The sequence below is a fragment of the Coturnix japonica genome, chromosome 2, assembly GCF_001577835.2.
Source record: "Coturnix japonica isolate 7356 chromosome 2, Coturnix japonica 2.1, whole genome shotgun sequence".
NCBI lineage: Eukaryota > Metazoa > Chordata > Aves > Galliformes > Phasianidae > Coturnix > Coturnix japonica.
The window spans coordinates 116,303,300-116,326,850 of NC_029517.1; the positions used below are offsets into that span (position 1 = coordinate 116,303,300).

The following is a 23,551-nucleotide window of genomic DNA, read 5'->3' on the forward strand; positions in this document are numbered from 1 at the left end:
ATGGTTTTGATACTATGCTGCTCTTTGCTTGTCCGTCATGCTGCCAACCCTCAATTTTGGGGAATTTTCTCATCATATGAATTCTGTTTAGTTCTTACTGTTGGCACAGTTTAAAATACTAGCAGCTGCTGATTGCTTCTTCTCTCTTTGGAGCCACTGTTATTGCTTGCTTCAGAAATGTCAGAGGTCTAAGCCTGTATGTCAGATTAACAACCTATTGCATTCATGCCTATTCTTGCAGATAACTTCCTAGCAAGAACAGTTCACGTTAGTAGTGTGACTAGTTCCAGTCTGCATCAACCATCAACTACTTACCTGCTTCTTTGTCTTTTCAAACACGTCTGCCTTGATTTGACTGCTAAAAGAGCTCTTTTGCTTTTTGTTTTCCCCTTTATAACACTGATCTTCTGAGTCTATGCTGACAAACTCCACAAAAGTCTTTGTGCGAAGGCTGTGCTGAGACTTCTTATAATGGTATTCATTGTGAGTACACTCTTCAGAGTGCAGTAGCTCTACTAAATAATGCTTCTCATTGCTGAAACAGATGTTGGTCCTTTGTCCTTATCTATCTGTGCCAGCTCTTGTGCCTTGGCTGAGACACCTAGAGGTGATACAGTGCTTGGCAGGACATGTTTTTGAGTTGCTTTTTGCTAGAAGAATCCTCAAAACCCTGTTGGGCTAAATAGGAGTATAGTAGAACACAAGCAAAATGAATGTTTGTATGCAGAGTCACTGAAAGAAAGATAAATAGCTGGAATTTTTCAACGAATCTTGGCTTTTTCCCATCCATGTTTACCTTTTTCATGTTGAAGTCAGTAATTAAATGGTACTTTTTTGTACAGCATTGAATACAGAACAAAAGGTTGCTTACTATTAAGTGTATTTACTCTGTTCTGAAAGTGGGAAGTGTCATCAGGGCATTTTTTTTGTTATTAATCCAAAAATACTTAAGGAATGAGAGACCTTCTGTCTAACTCATAGTTGTTACATGAAGAATAAAACTTCTCATTATTCAATAATGTCCTGCTACACTGCTAAGAAGTTGTTACCTCTTCTGGTTCTATTTCTGTCAGTTACATTAGTCCATCAAATGTCCATCAGACACTGAGTTCTCCATGGCATAAATGTTGATAAACTTGTTTTAGGCTTTTTCAGAGACTCTACAAAGTCTGTTTTCAGTGTGGGTTTTCAGTGTTGACCATGCCAGAAATCATCATAGTGTGATATGTTTATTCAGCTATTTATTTAAGCTTAAGAAAAGAAAGATATATATTTACTTAGCTGCTTTATTCTGAGTTTCTAAGAGGCAGAAATTCAGTGTTAATCATGATTTTGATAGTGACTGAAAAGTCATGTTTATTTTCTCTGGCTTTATATTGATAACATTTATCTGGATAATTCTTCAGGATCTGTGTTATGTTACTTAACAGAATGTATTTTCTAGATGTAAAGGCTTCTGCTGTTACTGTTTTTCTATTGCAGAAAAATCTTCTAGAGATTGAAAAGAAAGTGGAAGAACTAAAGCCTGGACATAACACTGAAGGCAGAGGGAAAAGAATATTTATTCAAGATATTGAGGATTCAGAAGGTGATGAAGAAAGAGGGGAAAATGCAGAAGAATCTGGAATAAGCAGCAGAGATAAAAGTAATGTCATTTCATTTCCTATTAATTTCAATCTGAGGAAAAAGACTAAAATTGCATTCACTACTTCTTGAAATAGACCTGAATGTATTGGGGTATGATTAACTGCAACACAGCTGAGATGAGGCTGCTGGCATAGTCAGAGCTGTTGGCTTAAGGAGGGAGGCATCCGCAGCCATTGAGCACTGTGCTGTTGTAGTGGAATTCCAAGGTCACAGCCTGAACCAATACATGAGCACGTGACTGCCTGGAGCAGGGGGTGGGGCTAGAGCCACCCTTTCTGTCTCAGCAATGCTTCTGGGAGCATGTGTGCAGTCTGAGTCTGCACAGGTTCCCCTTCCCCCCAACCTTTCTCTCCTGCGGTGAGAGTACAAACAGGAGAAGGCTGCATTCCTCAGCTTGCCCCTTTCTCCAAACTGTTACTGGGAGGGGTGAGTTAATTTCTCTTTGATATCTTTTCCTGTAGCGTCTATTTTTCATTTGGGGGTTCTGTCATCACTTTGTTTGCTCCACACCTGTCTAGTTGCTTTGGGGTTCAGATGCATGTCTGGGCTCCAGAATGCCACAGAAAAACATCTCTGGATTGATCTGCACCCTTTTTATTGGTTTCTTAAGGTAATTTAGCAAGACAGCGGTGGCTTTCTGTTTTCCATGGCCTATGTAATTCTTTAGCTTGAAATTAATTCAATCTGTTGTTTCTTCAGTTACCAAAATGTTCTACTTACATGTGAACTACAGACTGTAAAATGATGATTTAATAATGCACTATTTGCACAAGAATTTAGGGGAATATATCCCCAAAATCAGTTGTTATCCACTAAGTCTTCTCAGCAAATACCTTGAAAGTAAGTCTAGGTCCTGTCCCTAGCCCTATATAGAAGTTAATTGGGGATTGCTTTTCGTTCACGGTATTCAGATGACTAAGTGCTTCTTAGCTCCACAGGAAGACTCCCATTCATCTGATGAAAGGTTAGGCTTTTAAACATAGGGAAGTTTGTCAACTGACATCAGTGTCACACGTGTTATGTGATAATATTATAATATTTAAGGTTTTTTGAGATTTAGATGGCAAGCATCTTCATAGATTACTGTGTATTTTCACACAGAAACCCAGAATCACACCAAGTTGTAGGGGCTATATGGGACCTCTGGACATCATCCAGTCCAATCCCCTGCTGCAGCAGGATGCCTGCAGTAGATCTCATGGGAATGCATTCAAATGTGTTTTGAATACCTCCAGAGAAGGAGACTGCACTGCCCCCCTGGGGAGCCTGTTCCAGTGCTCTGTCACCCTCACAGTAATTAAGTTTGTATTGAACTTCCCAAGCTCCAGTTTGTTTCCATTGCCCCTTTTCCTGTTTCTGGGCACCACTTAAAAGAGTTTGTCCCTGTCCACTTCACTCCTGCACTTTAGATACTTGCAAACAATGATGAGATCAGTTCTCAGCCTCCCCTTCTCCAGGCTGAACAGCCCCAGATCCCTCAGCCTTTCTTCGTGCAGGAGATGCTCCAGGCCCCTAAACATCCTTGTAGCCCAAGTTTTAAAGTTTATTCATTTCTTTTAAATTACATCTGGAAACAAATACGAAGACAATTCAGTTATTGAATAAATTTGATAGGTTCAGTCAACAGCAATAAGTAGGCTAAGCATCTTAGTCTTCAAGATTTACTTCCTATATGGTATTAAATTTACTTGCTAGTAATGACCAACTTCAGGTCCTTGTCATTATTACAGTGCCAATCAGGTGTCTCTTTAACATGATTCAGAACCATTCTTAGATTGAAGAACATCTTCATCTATCAGTCTTCTATCTTGTGTCTTTGTTTTCTTTTACTAAATTGTTCTTTATGGGGGGATGTAGTTTAGGTTTTGATCGGGAAAACAATGTCTCTGCAGATGAATTATGTACTGTAGATGAATTGCACACTGTGTTCCGTGCTGATCTTGAGCATGTAGAGTAGTTTTGCTTCTCTGAAGTAATGCTTTATACCCTTAAGTAAAAAGAGATATGCTCACAGTAACTGGTTGAGAACTTTCCAAAACCAATAGTGGCTGATAACACTCTTTGAGTTTCTCTTGTTGATTTTCTGAACAAATTTTATTAAATGTATATAGAGTGTCTATGGTCATACTTTAACTGTAATAGAAAGTTTATTTGCCACTGTGACCTTGAGTAAGTGACCATGTCCATTCTTATGGCTCAAAGCATTATTGATGAACTCTTCTATGAGGATGTTTGTGCACCTTGTTAACCATTATAATTGCTATTCTGCATTATACCATTATATTATTAAACCATGACACCCTGATCCTCTTTTCAGTGTGCTTTTTATTTTATTTTATTTTTGTTATTTTTAGGATTGTAAACTCTGTGAAGAACAAACTCTCATTTAGAAGTGGTTTGTGTAATGTCTAGTATGGTGGGGCCCAACCCATTGTAGCTCTTAGACTATTACTAACTTGCAGTGTGAGAAATTAGGTCATGTTAAAATACACAGTATTGAAAAATAACACTAGAATTGAATTTGTAATGAACTTCCTGAAGTCAAGAAAACCCCTCAATTACAGCGTCAGTGTAAATGTTGACCAGTAGGTTGTTTTCCATTCCTTATGACTACTTCTAAGCAGAGACTGGAATTATTTAAGAAGTCTGTTCATTACGTGTTCTGGTTTAGAACAATCCAAGTTTCATTTCAGTCAGCTAACCCAAGAACAGGTAATACAGAATAGTTTAACTGGCACAGTGTTGTACAAAAGCAAAATATATATGTATATATATAAGAAATTATTAAACATTTATCTATCAAGATTAGGGCGATTCCAGTTGCCTTCATACGTATCTAGTCCAGAATGGATAAAAACATTGAAACTATTGCTTGGCTTCATATGAGATTAATTCATTGTGAAGTGTACTTAGATATTTTGCTGTTCATTCTGCATTTTTGTGCCATGCTTCTGAAGGAGGTAATACCTTGTGTAGCTGAAAATTCATTTTAAGTGAAACATGATATAATCCATTTCATAAACACGTTGGATATTCCTTTCAGAGTATTCGATAGCTTTTGGCTTGTGACAGCCTTCCCATTTTAAGTTGATTCTTTTAGTGCTAACAGGGATTAAAATTCTTTGTTGGCATATTTAGCATTGCCAAAGTTTTGCTGAACAGAAGTCTCAAAATAATGAAGCCTCAAAAATGGAGGAAGGGGAAGTAGAACAGATTTTTCTTATCATTGTTCCCATTGCAGAGTATCTGCTTACCAAAAAATAAAAGTATTTCAAATTAGAGTGGATGAGAAGGATTCAGAGCTTTTGTCTATTAGACACTAGAGAATCTAAACACTCCTGTATGTATCTGTAGCAAACAAGACTGTAGTAGTTCTGCTGCATATGGCATGAACTGTTTTCAAAAATCTTATGCTTCCCATCCTGTTTGGGTTAATTTCAGTTACATTTTGTGCATCAAGAAATGTACTTTCATATTCTATCAACTTCAGAAGTTTAGTTCAAATGATTTGAATGTATCATTCTAATATGACATGAATGATCTGAACTGTCTACAAAAGGCGTGTTAAAATTAAACTTAGCTTAATTTTTGAGAATGTTTTGTGAAATTTTATTCCTCCTACGGGAAGAAGAATCCTAAAATGTGTAGCATCACTGCTCTATTGGTTGTGTGTTCTGATTTTAACCTGCAAACGTTTGGATTTGGTCCTGGGAAATCAGTGTTGCTATTTTAATATTCAGTATTTAAAGAGTTAATTCCAAGGTGAGCTCTGTTTCATTCTGATACTGTAGAACAGGGGTGTTCCCTTGTGCTCAGCAGGGAGAAATGAGATTTCACAGGAATACATTCTCCGTAATCATTACAGATCACTAAGTAGGAACTTTCCCGTGGTTTCTAAGGCAGATCAATCTTTGTGGAATGCAGCTCTATGAAGAATGTTGTGCAGTATTCTCTGCACCCCCCATTTAGCATGGCAGTGGTTTCTTCTGATGATGCAAGCTCTAACTCAGCTGATTAACTTCCTTGCAGAAATTGTCCTGCCAGTAAGAGGCGAGGCGGCTTTGGGGAAGGCTGAGATGGGGAACATACTGAGAAAGTTTCACAGTAAAGGAGGTGGCTCCAAGTTGGAAGACAGGGGAGCCCAGAAGCAGAAGGAATCAACTGAGAGTGGACTTAAAAAAGGCACAGCAGAGAAAAAATCAGAGAAAACAGAGCACGATGGTGAAGCCAATGGTTATTTAAACAGCAGCCAAACAAGTGAAAGCCCTGAAACTGGCCAGTCCACCAGATTGCACGGAGCAGGGTCGCTGTCAGCAGGTGCTGCCCATTCGACTTCACTTCCTCCAGCTGCCGCAAAACTGAAAAGTGAAGGAAACGAGTTATTTAAGAGTGGGCAGTTTGGAGAAGCTGTGCCCAAATACTCGGAAGCAATTGAGTATGTCATCAGTGCAGGTGAGTGTGATACCTTATACTTAAATTTAGAATTGTTGTTTATGTGATTTAAAGGAGCTGCAGATGAACTAACGTAGCCTATCCCTGGATTTTTGGCATGAGTTACTGTGCAGTGAATACTTAGTCATTGCCAGTAGAGGATAATTCATGTAATGCAAAATGAGGAAGATGAGCAAAATATTCTTTTAGCTTTTTTGGGGCAGAGATGTTTGTATTTCTCTGTGTTTGAATAGCTAAGTATTCTAGGTGACATAATAAAGGAAAGCTCCTTCCAGCTTTGATTCAAGAGCAGACTGCATCGCTGCAGTACAACTTACTGTATACAATTGTTTTAATGCTTGAGTGTCATTTTAGTAATGGTCTTTGTAATTGTAACTTCTTTTAGGAGAACAGAATCCAGATGATTTAAGTATCTTGTACTCAAACAGAGCAGCATGTTACCTCAAGGAAGGCAACTGCAGTGACTGCATTCAAGATTGTAACAGGTAAATTGCAACCTTCGATGTAGAGCAACAACATTCCTGATGATGATTAAACATTTTATGTGATATCTTATTATTGTACTTTGAATCCCTGTATAATCTCTCAGATGCCTTTATTTGTCAGTTACGTAAACAATCACGTGAAACTGAGGGAAGGAACAACATTTAACTGACTTAGACAGCTTCTTGCATACACAAGTATGTGTAGATTTATAGTTTTTATTGTAACAGCAGGCTTATTTCAGTGATACTCATTAGTAACCTGAATATGCAATCTTTATTAATCCATAATGCTTATGATAGTGTAGGAAATTACTTTCAAGCATTTGTGAGGTTCATGTCTGCTCTGTTTTTGTGGTGTTTTTATTTTTAAAATATATATTCAGCTTAGCTACGGACAACGATTACAGTTAAGAAACCGAGCTAAAATCCTTCCTGCTTATTATGGCTTTTAAGGATACGGGAGTGAGAGAAGATCAGGTGCCTTCAGTAACTTGCAAACACTGCCTTCAACTAAATTGTTAGTATTTCCAGATGTCTTTTGTTATATTTTCTTAAAAGGATTAGTAAGACTGAGGCCTAAATGGCCAAGAGTATCTCAAGATGGTTGGGATACTTTAGATTTTTGTTTGTTTGCTTCAATTTTTGCTACTAGAACCCAACTAGTAAAAAAGCCACTCTGAAATGTGTGTGTAACTTAATTAACTGAATATTTGACATACTGCATAAATTCTGCCAGGCAAAAATGTAGAAATTTCATCTGAAAAAATTGACTTGATAACCATATTCACTAAAGGAGATGTAGATTCATACACAGTTGTCTGATAAAACCCAGATGGTGTACTTAGCAGCCAACAGATAATTCAGCAGTTTTCTGTTATAGAAGAGCTCAGTCAAAGTCAGTAATGCAATGATTTTGGTTTTTATATTCTTACTGACTGAAAGTTTATTTTCACATTATTCTATCACAGTGTTTTTGATCTTGTGTGTATTCAAGAACCAGTGATGCTTACTAAGCGTAACAGAGGTGAAAGTAATGTAGAATCTGGGTGGCAGAACAGCCAAACTGCAGAAAGTAGGCAATGTCAGGTACATTTACTCCAGACAACACAATATAAGGAATGATTCCCAAATAAGTTACTTGATTTAATCAAGTAAAACTTGATGTAGTGCTTATGTTTGTGACAATAAAAGTATACAAATGTATTGGACATCTACTAAGTTTTGGCTGCATAAGCCTTAAAGATTTATGAAAAGCCATCTGTTGGATCACTCTTTGTCTGAAGTTTCTGTTTAGGGTGTTTCATGTTATTGTGAGTGAAACAGGGCTCCTACACTAACTTCATTTTCACTTATTTAATATGGTGGTGTGGCTTGTTTCATGGATGTATTATCTTCACATTCTGCCCTGGGAGACCAGTTGTCCATTCCCACTAAAGCTATTTTTCAAGCAATGTCTCCTACTCCAAATAATAACTGTGCTTTTTATGTCATTCTGAATACCAGAAGCCTGAATATTGTGTTAGTTGTTGTCTAACTTACAGAACATGGAGCATTTTTGCAGAGTTTTTTAAGAGCTGTGGCATCATATGCTTTTGTATTTTTCAGATGCATTCGTTAAGATAAGTTGAGTTGGAATGATGGTATTCTTATGAAATAGAAATTGGAAATCTTTGTTCCAGAGGTTGTTGTTTCTCTAGTTTTATGGAGGAGTGATGGTGAAAAGCTAACTTAGCAGCCAGGAAGGCCAATAACATCCTGGGCCATACAGAGAGCAGCATAGCCAGTGGATGCAATTATCCCCTGTAGTCAGCACTTGTTAGACAGCAACTATGCTATGTTATTATGTTGGATTTTGGTTTCCCTAGTACATGAAAGGTACTGATCAACTAGAATGAGTTCTGTGTAGTGTTGCTGAGGGGGCTCCGGGCTTTGGAACACTTGCCTAGAGAAGTGGAGCGTGCCAGGTTTGTTAAGCTTGAAGAATGGCTTTGAGGGCTCCTAGCAGCAGGAAGCAAGGACGTATGAGGAGATCACCCAGAAGATGGAACCTGATTCTGGCAGTGTATTGTAGGAGGATAAGTGACAGCAGGTAAAAACAAACTGAAGAGGTTCTGACTGAGGAGAAAAATAATAATGAGAAGAAAAAAAACATTTCCTGATGGGGGACAATGGGATACTGTGACAGGTAACCCAGGGTGGTTGTGCAGAAATTTCCCAGGAGGTTTTCAAAGCTTGACTGGATAAAGCTGTGAGCAACCTTTGTCTAATCTCAGAGCTGACTCCACATTTAGCAGGTCAGACTGGAGACCTGTGAGTCTGAATTAGCTCAGTACTGCATGCCATCAAATTGCCTAGACTCACATTAAGTATTTCAGTGTTTATCTTTCTTTCTTATTAGGAAGAATCAGTGATTAGTTAGAGGTGATATTTAATAAAGCTTTTGTGGCCTCATCAAGTTACTGGCAAAGCAGTTGATGTTCAGAAGTTCTGATTGCACAGTATCAGGGATTGAGGCAGAAATGGTCAAAAGACGTGTAAAAACCTAAAAGGCAAAAGTAGACAGGGATATATTCGTGTTTCATTGAATGTATTTTTACATTAATATTTTCACATAAGGAAGAAGAATTAAAAGTTGTGTAGGCAAAAGCACAATGTACTTGAAATTCTAGTAGTTCTAGGCACGACTTGAGAAAAACAACTTTTAACAACTGTCATTTTGTTACTTTCATCACCAGGAAAGCATTAGCTCTGCAGGTAGAAGATGTGGATTTGAGTCTAGTAAGCTGTGGTAAAAGCACTGACCATTTCTTAACTGCATTTCATTTAGGGCATTAATAATGAACCACTCAACACTGTCTTCCTGGGTTATGTTAGTGTAAGACAAATCTGAAATCACACAGTTGTTCCATATAGTTGTGTGTATAATAAGATAGTTGTACTACTATTTACTTTTCCTGCTTTAACATCATATACCTCTTTTGTTTTTTTCCAGAGCTCTGGAACTTCAGCCATTTTCCCTTAAGCCTCTTCTACGACGAGCCATGGCATACGAGTCTATGGAGCGGTATCGACAGGCATATGTTGATTATAAAACAGTCCTACAAATAGACAGCAGCATACAAGCAGCAAATGACAGTGTTAATAGGTAAATGCACCTTGTACATATTTTACACATTAGTCCAAATAGAGGAATATAGATCATCCTTTCTGTATTTATCCCACAGCAAGGCCATCACAATTTGTGTTAGAACTAAAGGATTGACTGGTTACTTTTGTTGTTTTCTCACAGCTTCACAGTTGCCTTCTGCAGCAGTGAGCCACATTTTTCTTTTAAAATTATTATATTAAGAGGCTTTTTTTATTATTTATTTTTATTATTATTATTATTATTTTTGGACTGGGCAACTTCTTTCCTAACTTGTGGTTTAAGTCCATACCTTTTCTCTGACATTCCTGTTTCCTTAATTTACTAGCACTCTTCATGTGCCAACTCAGGTTTATGTTAGGTGTGAATTCTTCAGTATGCTACAGTTGTGCATACACTGGAGCAGCTTGTTGCAGTGATTGGCTACAAAGCTAAGAGATGTTTTTTAAACAAAAGTAACATAACAGATTGCTTAGAGATAAATTACAGTATCTTGCCATAAGATACTGTATATTAATAGTTCATTATTATGATAGTGCTTATACAGTTTGATTCTCATTAACATGTTGAAAGTACATAAGTGCACAAATGACAGGATTTTCATGTTGATTTTCTCTCTTTTTTTCCTTTTATTGGACAAAAAAATACTTATGAAAGTGAAACAGAGATTAATTGTTGAGCAGGACTCCGTCTTCATGCAACTTTATGCAATGGAATCTATTACTTTCCTTCTTAAGGCGAGGTCATGAGTGCTTATGTTTTTCTTTATACATCAATGAAGAGGCAATAGTATTTTTAAATTCTGCTTATTTAAGAAGAGGTGTCCAAAGGAAATGATGAAACTTTACTATCTTCTCTTTGTAGTCTTCTTTTTGGTTACACAACAAATTGTCGCTGATCTCCTGTATCTGCATTAATAATAGACGATTTCTTTTGGTGAAGTAACTTTCTGTGTTGGTATCTCTACAATTTATTTGACTTTTTTTTTTTTTATTTTGGTTTTATTTTTAAAATTTCTTGGCTTATTTATCTGCAGATATTATTCTCTTGTTTCTTCTGACAGTGACTTGTAACTTGCTTAGTAATAAGCTTATTTCCTTCTTTTCCCTTAACATTCTTCCTTTTCTCCTCTCTAGGCCTTCCTTATGTTTTTAGCTTCACTGCTCATTATTCTTTCCTCCCTGGCAACCCATCACCTTATTTCAGCTGCTTCTTCCTTCTTGTCTTCTCTTCTGCTGGTAATTAATTTTTGCTTGCAAATTCTTACTTTCTTGAGCGTAAACCTCCTGCTTTACTGAACTTTTAATATAAGTTATTTTTGAGTATTTTGTCTTTGTAAATTAATCTGCAATCGATGACTGAACTATCAATTTATAGTTCCAAAGTAATACGCCTTTAAAAATGAGTTTTGACAAAGAATGGTAGGTACTGCACAGCCCTTTAACACAGTGGGACAACCTCAAAAGAGATCTTTGGTCAGGTCTTAACAGTCTGCTTTTACTGGAGGATTTATTTGTTTTAACATTCCTGGAGGAAACTGGATGGTGATTGTGTAGGAAGCTGACAGAAAACCTCATCTTCCTACTTCTGTCTGAAAGTGGGCTCATTACATTGTATTAAGGCTCATCTTGCTGCGTTCACCTGCTAAGTAAGTTTTTTAAAAACTCTTAAAACCTAAGAGTTGTTCAGTCCGATATTTCAGATAATTCTCATGTTAAAAATGAGTAGAATTTCTTAAGGTGAAGCCTTCACTTGCCACTCAACAACCAAAGTAAACTAAGAAAGAATGTATTTATTTTGCTGAAAAGTCAACTGAGAACAAGTACAAAGAATTGTGAGTTTTTATCGTGGTTAGCTGATTTTCAGTTGTGTCTCTTATATTGGGCAGTATGTTCATACATTTCAATTTATTAAATTGAAACCTCATTCCACTTCTCTCAATTCTGAACAGAATTACTCTGTTATTTTGTGTGAGAAGAACCAGGAGAAAAAAAAAGACTTTTAAATATAAAGTGTGGTTTTGTTCTCTAATAAAATTACCAGAGTAATTTTACTCTTAGGGCTGTCTAACTTGTGATAATGTGCCACATTTCTCTTAACACATGTATTCAGACGATTCTTAACAATACCCTAAAGCTTTAGTAGAATAAGAACAAAATAGAACTTGCACAGATTTTGCTTTTACCCTATAAAATACTGCTTATTAATCACCCGGATAGAAGAAATCCCAGAAGGGGTATATGTGGTTAATACAAAGCAAAATGTTCACTTAGAAAACAGATTAATTAGCTAGATCATAACCATAATATCACATTTTGTAGTGTTAAGAACTTATTTTCAGTACAAAATGGCATGTTTCATGTAGCATATAGCATACATGTTTCATGAAATATAGCACATAAAATCACGCATAATGTAGCTCCACAAACAGTGTTTGTATTCTATATATATATATTTAAAATACTGCGTCAATTTCTGTTTTAATGTCAGTGTCTGCCTGGACATGATCCTGGGCACCCTGCTCTAATTGTCCCTGCTTGAGCAGGGAAACAGGACCAGATGGATGCAGAGATCCCTTCCAACCTTAACTACACTGAGATTCTGGGAAACAATATTAGAAGTGCTGCTGGCTCTTCTTTTGGATCCTAATAGGAAAATAGTTTGGTGCCAGCTGCTTTGACTCTAGCACTCTATTACACTGAGGAGTTTTCTTACTTTATAGCCATTATTATTGAAACTTTTGTAAAGGAAAAAATGAGGAAGAAAACTCTGTCTGGGTTATTATCTCATTTGAGTCACGTTCAGGGTTACTAGATTTTTATTTTTTGGCAGATAATTAACATAGGGTGTTTTTTGTTTGGTTTTTTTTTTGCACTATGTTAGATAGAAACACACCTATTATACAAATTCCAATTTATTGATTTATATAGTATCAATTTGACTTGCTTTACTATGTTGAGAGCTTTTCTTTGTTAAAGTAGACACCAGACTTGCTAACTCTTGGCTCTTAAATTCATGTTGATATCAGAATGCTTTTTATATCGCTCACATTATTGTTGTTAGCATATGTTAATATTTGCTTGGGTGGGCTTTTTTTTTGTTTGTTTGTATGCTTGTTTTTTAGATCAGTACAAAAGTTGCAAGAAAACCATGAATTCTGTATTCATGTTTGTTTGGGTCTTTCTCCAAAACAAATCACAGCAATGGGAAACTCCCAATTAACTGTATTTTGTATTGAGCCTCTCCTGTGTAGAAGCAGATGATCTATAGTCTACTGATTAAAGAGAGGCTGAACAGTTTGAATACTTTTATTTGCATTTTTAAATGGTGATGAAGAATAATCCATTGAAGAGTTTTTGTCTGCTATAAGAAATGTAATTTAGTAAGTAATTTATGACCTGCACTGGTTGTTTAGAAAATAATTTTGTGAGAGGTAATTGTGTAAGAGATTTTTTTTGACATGGGCAAATTTAGGTACCATGCTTATGTCTCAGGATGCTGTATTTTACTCTTGTTTCAGATAACACCAATTAGCAACTGAGAAAACTAAGTAATATAGATATCTGTTCCGCTCCCCCCCCCTCCCTCCCCCATTTCTTTACTGCCATGTTTGAGGCAGCATGTAAAGCTTGGTTGCAAAATCTGACACTTGCTTAATTGTTTATAGATCTGGCTGATGACAGTGTCCTGTCTGCTACATATGAGCAGAACAACTCTGATTTAACAAGGGGAAAAGCCTGAAATAAATGAATTCAGTAGTGTTGACTATTAAGACAGTCATTGGTGGTTTTTTTTAATAATCTTAAGGATAATTATTCAGTTTTGTGTGTTGCTGTGTTATTTTTTTTTAATTAGAACATTGTATTATTTAATTTGTAAGTTATTAAAGCATAAATTAAATGTTTGCAGAGTCATATTGATGGCATTTTTCCTTTTCAGAATAACAAAGACTTTAATTGATCAAGATGGTTCTAGTTGGAGGGAAAAACTACCACCAATTCCAGCTGTCCCTGTTGCTGCTCAGCTACACAGGTGGGATGGAGGAAGCTTTTCTTCAGAGGTTAAGCCAAGAAGTCCCACAGAAATCAACAAAGAAGAACAGTTGCAGATGAATCGTATGTATAGCTAATGCAGATATACGTGTACTAGAAAGTACTTTTAACCAAAAAATGGAATACAATTAAATGTATTAAAGTGACTTCAGAAAAATATTTACCAGAAAACTTAGTGAAAAGTCAAATTAGGTGATCTTTTATGTGATTAGGTTTGATACACTTGATAGAGCCACAGTTATGGTAATTATTTTTTGGAGGCCAGATGATGCAGTTTAGTTTGCAGCGTGTAATTTCTGAAGTTATGTAAAATATGGCAGAAATGCTCATCAGCGGTGGCGTGCAGAAATCAAACTCTCAGAGTAATTACAAAGCAGGTATGTTTAATCAGTGCTGCACACTCACTGGATGCAGGGGGGATATTCCCACCTAGCCTGCATACCAGAGGGCAAGAAAGGCACATACTTAAAGAGCAAGCTGCTTACACATACATTAGATATCCAAGAAAAGGCATTATTACAATGAGTCCCCAGAGTGATTGACATTCCCTCCTTCACTCCAAGTCCCATCTCTGTTACATGTGCGTATTCTCGCTGGGCTTTCCGATGAAGGTTGTCATGTTTTTTTCTTGGTCTTGGTTTAGGATGGAGTATGCTTGGCTGGCTCTGGTTGGTTGTCTCATTGGCCACAACTCTATTCACCAATCCGCTGCTTCTTCATTAATTTGTGGTTTTACTGTTTGAGCCTGCTACCTTGCATTCCAGAGATAGGATAGCTAACAATGTTATTTGGACAAAAAACAGGAGACCCACTGTCTGCACTAATTGTCTAAGTCTGTAGAAAAGCATCTGTTATCGGCAGTGAGAACCTGGCTTAGCAAGGTCAAATCTGCAGCTGCCGATTCAACACCTCATGAAGGCACATAACTTTTAACCTAACTTACTTTCCTTAATTCAGCAGTGTGTTGAGTCCTATCACAAGTCAGTGGTTTCTCTGACCTAACACTACAGCAGTTAAACTTATTTTTTTGTTTGTTTAAGGAACATGAAGGATGTTAATGTATATTTTAAGCTCAATTAAATTCATAAAAGTTTTACTCCACTTTTTAAAATGTTCAGTGACTGGAGCATTTCCATTAGTTGTGCCTGTTGTTACTGATTTATCACTTAAAGATTGGACAGTTTAGCACTTAATTTTGAAATGAAGCAGAAAACTGGTATTTTACATGAGTGTGTTGCTATTAAAACAAGCTACGCTTTTGTATTTATGTTTGTACTCTGGGCTTTTTCTGTTACTAAGGGGTGCCATTAGTTGTTTTTTTCTTTTCATTGTATAACCAAGGTATGTAGTCTAAGCCATTTATCTTAACTAGGAGGGATTAAATTTGCATCTTTACAACATTGTATAACTTTGAAGAGAAAGAATTGGAAGATTAAAGCAAAGAACAAAGATAGCAGTTCCTTAGGTCATGTTTAACCTGTTCTGAAATGTTACTGTTAGCCATCACTGTCACCACAGTGGGATTGTGGGATATAAAACGCTTCTCAGTCTACTTCAGGAGTCATTAAAGTGCAATCAGGATCGATGTTTCACTGCAGATATTAAAGCTGTGGTCTAGTCCAGAAGCATGTGCAACAAATGATGTGGAAGGAAAGACCATTATGAAAGAGCAAAGCATTTATATATGTATAGTTTGGTGTTTTCTAGTTGCTTGAAACACCTTTATCAGAAAACTCATAAACAGAATATTGTTGATGTCTTAGTAACCCCAGCTGATGTGATTGTTTGTCATTAGCTTAACATAGAAATTGATTGATTGGTTGCTTGCAGAAAGCATATTAGGAAACATTATGGCCTTTTTGGTGTGATGGTGAAGATCTAGAAGGTTTTTAATGCCACTGATTACATTTCTGCTGCTGTAAATAAAGCCAGCATTTCAGTGGTTCATCCCACTGTACTAGGAAGAGCAGGTTGGCAGGGGAGGATAAAAGCAGAGTTGTCTGTTGCATTCAGATTATTTTCAGCAAAAATAGCTACCTTGGTGTATTGGAAAGCATGTGTTTTGTCAAATAGGTGTATGTATGCTCATAACTTTCTTAGAGCATCAGGAAGATGTGGAACAGAAATCGGAATGTGCAAACTGATAAAAATAGTCCAGATGCCAGGCAGTTATTCTTAGTCTGGGTAGATTATTCAGCTATCTGTAATGAACCAACCTTCTTATGTAACACTGTGATCCTTTCCTTATGTAGGTGAGAAAGCTGAGGAAAAGTTCAGGACATTAAAAAATGAAGGGAATGATTTGGTGAAGAGAGGTAAATATGATGAGGCTGTAAATAAATACAGTGAATGCTTGAAGTTAAATTCCAAGGACTGCACAATCTACACCAACAGGTAAAGATCTAAAATCTACCCCTGCTTTGTGGGATAACAATGCTTACATTTTTGCACTGAAAACATGGATTTTGCGTCACTTCAACCACTTTTTAAAAGGCATTTTTTTCCTCTTGATGGGAATTTCTAATAACAAAATTGATTTTTCATTAAACCTCGTTGTCTTCCAGGCAGAGCAAGTATTTATGTCTGTGATATCAATATAAAGATTTTAAGATGTATGTAAAGTAACCAAAGCGAAAGGTGTTATTAAAGTAGCATCTTACAGAATTGTGTGAGAATACTGATTGGATATTAATTAAAAACTAACGTGCAGTTGCAATATACCAAATACAAAGAATAACACCTTAGAGAGGATGTACAAACTGAAAAGATAGTAGTAGAAGCATAGTCATGCAGCAGCGTTATTGTAAAGGTTGACCTGATTCTATGGCATAATTCTTTATGCTGTAATCCTGTCAGCTTCTTCAAACTAAGTAGGATTTTACTAGGCCAATTCCTGAATAGGAGACTTCCAAGTAATAATTAGATGCAGAAAGTGCTTATTTAGTCTGGAACACTTTATTTTTACACAGAGTGGTTGCATGCAATCCCTGTTATATACATCCCCATACTGTCATATTAAGCTAAAATAGACTGTGCTTTTAAAGTACTTATACACCTGCTCAACTTCTAGCATTATTCATACATGAATTTTAACCGGAATTGGCTCTAATTCCATCCAGTGATGTCATTAATACTTATGATTTTGATGTATTTAAGGAAGAAAAACAGCATATTGATATTGTGTGAAATACTGTAATAAACATTAAAGAGTCAAATACTGTTGGCATTACAGTACGCTAGAATTTACTTATATTGCAGTGTATTCTGTTTTTCTGTGTTAGAGCTCTCTGTTACTTGAAACTGTATAAATATGAAGAGGCTAAGCAGGATTGTGATCATGTCCTTCAAGTAGAAGATTCTAATATTAAAGCTTTTTACAGAAGAGCACTAGCATACAAAGGATTACAGGTGAGGAAAAAGAACATGGCAGGTATTCTTAAGTACTTCTAAACTTGCTTATCCTCTTCAAAGGCAATCATCAGGTAATTAAGTCAGCGAGTGAACATAAGCAAAGTATGCAGTGCTGATGATGTATTGCTTTGTAAAGCATTAGGCATATATAGAGTATAAATATTTTTGAACATATAAATCTGCACATTGATTTACCGTAATTTGAGAAAAGACTAAGAATATTGGAATAAATAAGCTTTGAATTGACAAATGACTCTAACAAAAGATAGTAAGAACTAGATGCATCTAATTTGTTAAGACATAACTAAGCTGGAGGGTGTTAATTGTTTATGATTGCATCTGTATTTATATCACAAAAGCTGCAGATTTAACACAGATTTAATGATTTTTATACACTCACTCAGATGTAGTTAAGGGAAGATTGGGATAAAGATGGTACTTGTTTGATGAATTAGGCCTATAATGTAGGATATGGGATGGGCTATGCATACTCTTACACCCGGATGCAGTTTAAAACTTCGGAGGGCTGGTTGTTTGCTGACCATTGTGATCATTGTCAGAAGTCTGTTCTGGAACCTCATTTCTCTGTAGCTGTGAATATTCAGATGTTTTAGCTTAAATGGTAGCTGTTTGCTGAAGAAGGCACGCTGTCCCCTTGCTGTGTTCGTTTGCAGATGAAGTCCACAAGCAAACCAAAGTTTGCTTGTACAAGTTAACTGGTTATGAATGAAATATCTTGGATAGAAAATAGAATGAGAATGTCTGTCTTCTACACTTGTGGTTTCCATTACTGCTGGGATGCTGAGGAAAGATGTCAACTGATGATGTAATATTGTTTTTTTTAGGGTTTTATTTTTTTTCTGTGATAATATGACCCTCAATAACCTTATGACACTGATTGGGAACAGAGGAAATACTGGCTCCCTCACTATTCTGTGCACAGTCTTTTACTATCTGCTGTTACATGTTATCCTTATTTTTTATATTCAGCCCCCAGGGTAACTTGGTTTGTTCCATGTGGTATTTCAGCCTTCCTCAGAATTGGTGCTGCTCTGAACTTTGTCTCTCTGAAAACTTTAATACTGAAAGTCAAATCAAAGGGCAAGACTGATTCTGGTAGAGCAGTGTTCTAATACCACTCTGTATTGATCCTTCTGTAGTTTATCCTAGAATTCTTCATGTAATCTCAGTCTTCCCAACTATAGCCAGGAATTTCCTATGTCAGCTCATTTGAGATGAGCGGTTGAAATGATGCCCAGAATTTAAGGCATAGTTTTCATTTAAATTTAATTTGACCTTCTGTCAAAGCCTGCAAACAGTTGATGGAGTTGCACTGAGAAGGTATTAAAATGTTGATTGTTTTTAAAAGCAGCAATCCTCAGTAGTCTATTTTCTAATACAGGGAAATGTTTTTCAGAGCATATATTAATTCATACTATATATTTAATATGAATGTATTTAGTCATAAAGTATTCAAACTTATCCTTGGTTTCCTCTTTTCTACCTTTAAAATTACACTGCATTTTGATTATTTTTGTCTATTTGCATCAAGATTTTAGCATTTTTTTTCCTTGTAAAAGCCAATATGATAATTGTAATTTATTTTTCCCATACTGTATTTATGAAAAAAATACTTTCCTTTTTACTTACAGAACTATCAAGCCAGTGCTGATGATCTCAAGAAAGTACTTCTAATAGATCCAAATATTCTTGAAGCAAAAAATGAGCTAGAGGAGATAACCCAGCTGCTCAGCTGTGGCAGCACTGCTGACGCTGACAGTCAACAAAAGCAAAGGAAGAAAATAACCATACAAGAGGTATATCTGTTCAGTTTTATAAGCAGGCAGTATAAAATCCATACATTTGAAAACATAATACCAAAGCATTTAGGTGTTAGTTCTGAGCTCTACACCTGCTTTAGGCAGAATTGTATTTTTAACATATCAGAGGATGCTCACATATATGTTCAGCATCCACTCTCTTCTGAATTGAAGCTTTGCCTGCTTCAAGGTACATTCAGAAATACAACATAAGTGAAAAAAGTACATTAAGACAGCAAGAAACTTCAGCATGTGCTCCTTGTAATCCTCCTTAGATTTTGAAATAGCAATTTTACAGGATATGGCTGTCCAAGAGCAGTTTTGCTTTTGAAGTCTGAGCTACTCTGGCAACCTCTGGTGAAGGCTGTTAGCAACGTGCCAGCTGTTCTTGTGCTGGTAGTGATGCTACTGGTGTGAAGGATAAAATCCTTCCTTAAAAAGCAATGGTATGGGTGGAATATCTGCAGAGTCTGGCAAAAAAAAAAAAAAAAAGCATTATTTATCATTATATATTGGATTAAAACAATAGCTGTCCAGAGTTTTTTGAATTAAGTGGCAAAGAGATTTTCTCAGTCACCTGATGTTTTGCTTTGTAACTTTGATGTTTTTGATGTAATTTACCATTGCTTTAGGAATGTATTTTTTTTCCCCTTTCCTGTTTAAAGTATATAATTTCCAGTCTATGCTATTAAACTGAGACTGTAATTTGGATTGTGCAATTTCAAAGTGATGGTGTAATGGAAATGGCAGTTACTGCCACAGCAACAACTTGTTTTATTGACAAACTTCCCAGTGTCTCGAGTTTGGGATTTTGTGTAACTGTTGTAAGCTGGGAATAGTGTTAGTTAAGCTGTGAGTTGTGACGAAGGGGCTGAGAGTGTACAGAGAAGCTCTGGGCAGTGAATGCAGTGCTTGGAGACCTACTAACTACATAACTGACAGTGGTAATTCTTCCAGGGCTGAGGCAGGAAGCGTTGATGTTTGTTATTGTGTAATTGTGGCTGCCCATTTAGACAGTTTTCCCTATCTTATCTACATGGGGATGCCATGAAAGCAGACTGCAAAGAAAATAAAGGAAAATTTAATTAGAAAGAGATTTAGCATTATAATTCCATTTGAATCAAGCTATAATTTTATAGAAGACAGCTAGATATCTCCCTTGTTACTAAGGATTATTTAAAAATAAAGCAAAAGCTCTATAAGCCCAATGCCTGCAGAGATGGCTAATTTAGCTCCCAGTGCAGCACTGTGATGTGGAGTGCTGTGTCTTCAGACTTTTCCAAAAGCTTGACAAGCTTTTGGAGAAACCCTGTTCAGTGAATTGTTTTGGTAGGTTTGTACTGACTCAACAGCTCCTGATAGTTTGAAGTGGACTTCTATTAAAATAGTTTTGTGGTTGTAAATGTTTTTGGTGCTTCAGCAGGTTGTCCAAAGATGTGATTGATGTCCCATCCCTGGAAACTTTTGGGGTGGGGCTGAATCAGGCCTGGGGCAACCTGCTCTAGCTGTGATGTCCCTGTTCATTGCAGAGGAGTTGGACTAGATGGCCTTTAAAGGGTCCCTTCCAACTCTAAGGGTTCTGTAATAGTGGAACTCGAGGCTAATTTTCTAGCAACTGATTGATGAAGCTCTGTATAAGCTGCAAGCTGAGGAAAAGTGGGAATACAGGCAGTTAGACCATGATGAACCTTCTGCTTCCACAGCAAGTCCACAAACAGCAGCCTGATGCAACTGCTGTGTGCTTGTACTGTTCTGCAGTCACAGCAGTGAAGTGAAGCTGTAAATGAAAAACATATGGAGATTAAAGTTCAGTTCTGCTTGTGTTGTGCAACTTCGCATTCAGAATATGTATACTGTCCGTCTTAGCTCTCTCACAGTGTTCTTCATTTGTCTTTCTACAGTGAAACACCAAGCAATGAACTGAATGCAAAATACAGACTTTTGACTGAGAAACCTTTAAAAATAAACAAGGGTTGTACCATTCTGGGGGCAAGGAGGACACAGAGGAACATAGGAGCCTTTATTTTGTGAAGAGTAAAATGCCAGCTTTAATTTAGTGATGTTATTGTTGAATATACACGTGCTATGTATGGAATTAATGCCATTTTTTATGCCATTTTTTTTGTGAAGGTAAATGATGAACAGGAAGAGGGGCAGCTTGCGACATCAGAAGACGCATTGGCTGATGATGTTGGCTCTAAAGAAGCAGTTCAGCAAAGTGTGCCATCAAAGACCTGTGAAAAACTGACTATTTCTGAACCATCCAATGCCTATGACTTTGGTCAGATGGTAAATGCAGTGAACGCCGCTAAGGATCAGTCTGCTTGTGCAGATCTTCTTACAATTACTGATCCAAAAAAACTGCCAGTGCTGCTCAGTAACAAACTTGATGGAGAGATCTTCTTGATTTTCATCCAGTCGTTGGAACATCACGTCCTTGGAAAAGACCCTGGCCTTGTATATCAGCATCTTTTCTACTTGAGCAAAGCAGAAAGATTTAAGGTAAGAACTTAGGTTAAACGAGCGCTTAAACAGAAATCTATGAGTTCCGTATTTCAATAGCAAACAATTGTGATATTGCTGTCAAATGTTAGGATTTCCAGTTGCCTGCGCCGATTATAACCCAGTATGTTTTCTCAGGTTGTGTTGGCTCTTCTCAGCAAAAATGAAAAAGGAGAGATTCAGCGACTGTTTGATTTGCTCACGGACAACCAGAACCATCAATACTCTTTGGAAGAACTTGACAGCCTTAAAAAGGTTTATGAACTTTGAGAACTTACAACTTATTTGTTGTGTGGATGGAGCTGTTGGCCGTAAGATGTCTGTATGGACTCTGCGAACACACAAGGGTTGAAGTTGGTCTCTTCACGGACTGTCTGAACTCTACTTTATTTTGACAGCATACACGTATTTAGAACTTGCTGCTCTTTTTTTTTTCTTTTTAGTTGTATACCATTTTAGTCCAGAATTTAATGCATGTCTTTGTGTTCAGTTATGGAGTTTGGCTTTGGCGTCCTGATTTTATTTAGACCTGGAAATATCTATTTTGCATTTATATATAGCTTAAAATACCTCGATGGTGCAGTAGAAATACACTGTCAGTCATCACTTGTATCGCTTCATGGGGTGTAAGTTCTTGTGGCAGAGAAGCACCTTGAAGACAAACGGGTCCATTGGCAGTAGCTTTGCTATAACGAACTTACAAGTATAAATATCTTTCAAATAAACTGCACAGCCCATCTGTTTCTTCACCCCCTCCCTCCACCAGCCTGTACAAAACAGATGTAAATATTTTTGGTGCTGGATAAAGATGAATGAATAATATATTAGCTTGTCATGGAAACACTTTGGCTCAAAGAAATTAATTATTAACTAAATGGGTATGTTTTTTAAACGACAAACGAGTCAGTTTTAGTGCAGGGAGAATTTTGCTTTCTGTGTGTGTGGAAGGATTGCTGGTTTGCACAGCTTTCGAAGGCACAAACGGCTGCATCTGATAATTAAAATGTTTAACTCCGAGTCTGTAATCACATCACTTCAAATACCAGCTATTGCTGTTTACAGGCGTATTCATAAAGCCAAAACCAAGGTGGACCAGTGGGGTTTGTGTTTGCTTTCAGGCAGTATTTCTGTTTTATACTTCATTCTGACAAAGCTCACTTTTTCTAGAGGAAGTGTTAAAACTTTTCACGTGCCCCAATGCCTTCTTTGCACATTTAATCCAGATTATATCATATATTATAAGTGCTTCAGAAGTATCACTAAGGATGTTGTTGCGGTGAAACCTTTTCTCAGGTTAATTGAAAATCAATTAATAAAGATCTTTTTTCCTGAAAAGTACAATTTCTGGATTCTTACTTCTGCTTCTTCCCCCTTTGAGCTCATAGTTCAGGTGTGCTTTATGAGTTTGGTTTTGAAGTAGAATACCAAGAATGAAGTTGTTAATTCCTAAAACGCTGTCAGCACAACTGATGCGTTTTGTTCTTAAGCGTCCTCTTCCTGTGAGATCGCTGTGTGTCTGAGAGAGCTCTGTAGCACTATAGCTCTATAGCTCTATAGCTCTGTAGCTCTATAGCTCTAGCTGGTTGCACTGAGCCAACAAAGTGCAGGTATTGTGGTCATTGATTCCTGCGATGGTCGTCTCAATTGTTCTAACCATAGCTTTGTGTGTTCTAGGTGGCAGCAGTGCTGCCTGTGGCAGGGGGTTGGAAACTGGTGATCTTGAGGCCCTTCCAACCCAAGCCATTCTATGGTTCTATCTATGCATAGTTTAGACTTTGAGTGTATTATTTTAGTTTTTATTCATTTCACTATGTATTTAGAAAGACAGTACCCATTGAAACTGAATTATTTTACTAAATGGAATGATATTGCCTTCTGTAGCGGACATACAGCTTTACTGCATTGATTACACATATTTCTCTTGTGGTAGATTTCTCTTGTGTTTCTGCAGGGCCTGCTGCTGTGGGAGGAGCAGCCAGTGGAACTGTGGTCCTAGGCTGGCAATAAGCCCAGCAAGCAGCAGAATGGAAACATCAT

At 36.9% G+C, this 23,551-nt stretch overlaps 1 protein-coding gene across 4 annotated transcripts in view; it reads left to right on the forward strand.

The window, feature by feature from the left end:
- Positions 1 to 22,855, forward strand: part of SPAG1 (sperm associated antigen 1) — a 34,950-nt gene extending 12,095 nt beyond the window's left edge. For all 4 annotated transcript variants that reach the window (XM_015855994.2, XM_015855995.2, XM_015855996.2 and 1 more), the window contains 10 exons: positions 1,483 to 1,645; positions 5,677 to 6,099; positions 6,485 to 6,584; positions 9,577 to 9,729; positions 13,669 to 13,844; positions 16,034 to 16,175; positions 17,063 to 17,189; positions 18,845 to 19,009; positions 21,143 to 21,514; positions 21,653 to 22,855. In XM_015855994.2, the coding sequence (XP_015711480.1) occupies positions 1,483 to 1,645; positions 5,677 to 6,099; positions 6,485 to 6,584; positions 9,577 to 9,729; positions 13,669 to 13,844; positions 16,034 to 16,175; positions 17,063 to 17,189; positions 18,845 to 19,009; positions 21,143 to 21,514; positions 21,653 to 21,784 (1,953 nt within the window). In that variant the 3' untranslated portion in view covers positions 21,785 to 22,855. The remainder of the gene's footprint in view (positions 1 to 1,482; positions 1,646 to 5,676; positions 6,100 to 6,484; positions 6,585 to 9,576; positions 9,730 to 13,668; positions 13,845 to 16,033; positions 16,176 to 17,062; positions 17,190 to 18,844; positions 19,010 to 21,142; positions 21,515 to 21,652) is intronic.
- Positions 22,856 to 23,551: the final 696 nt, after the last annotated feature.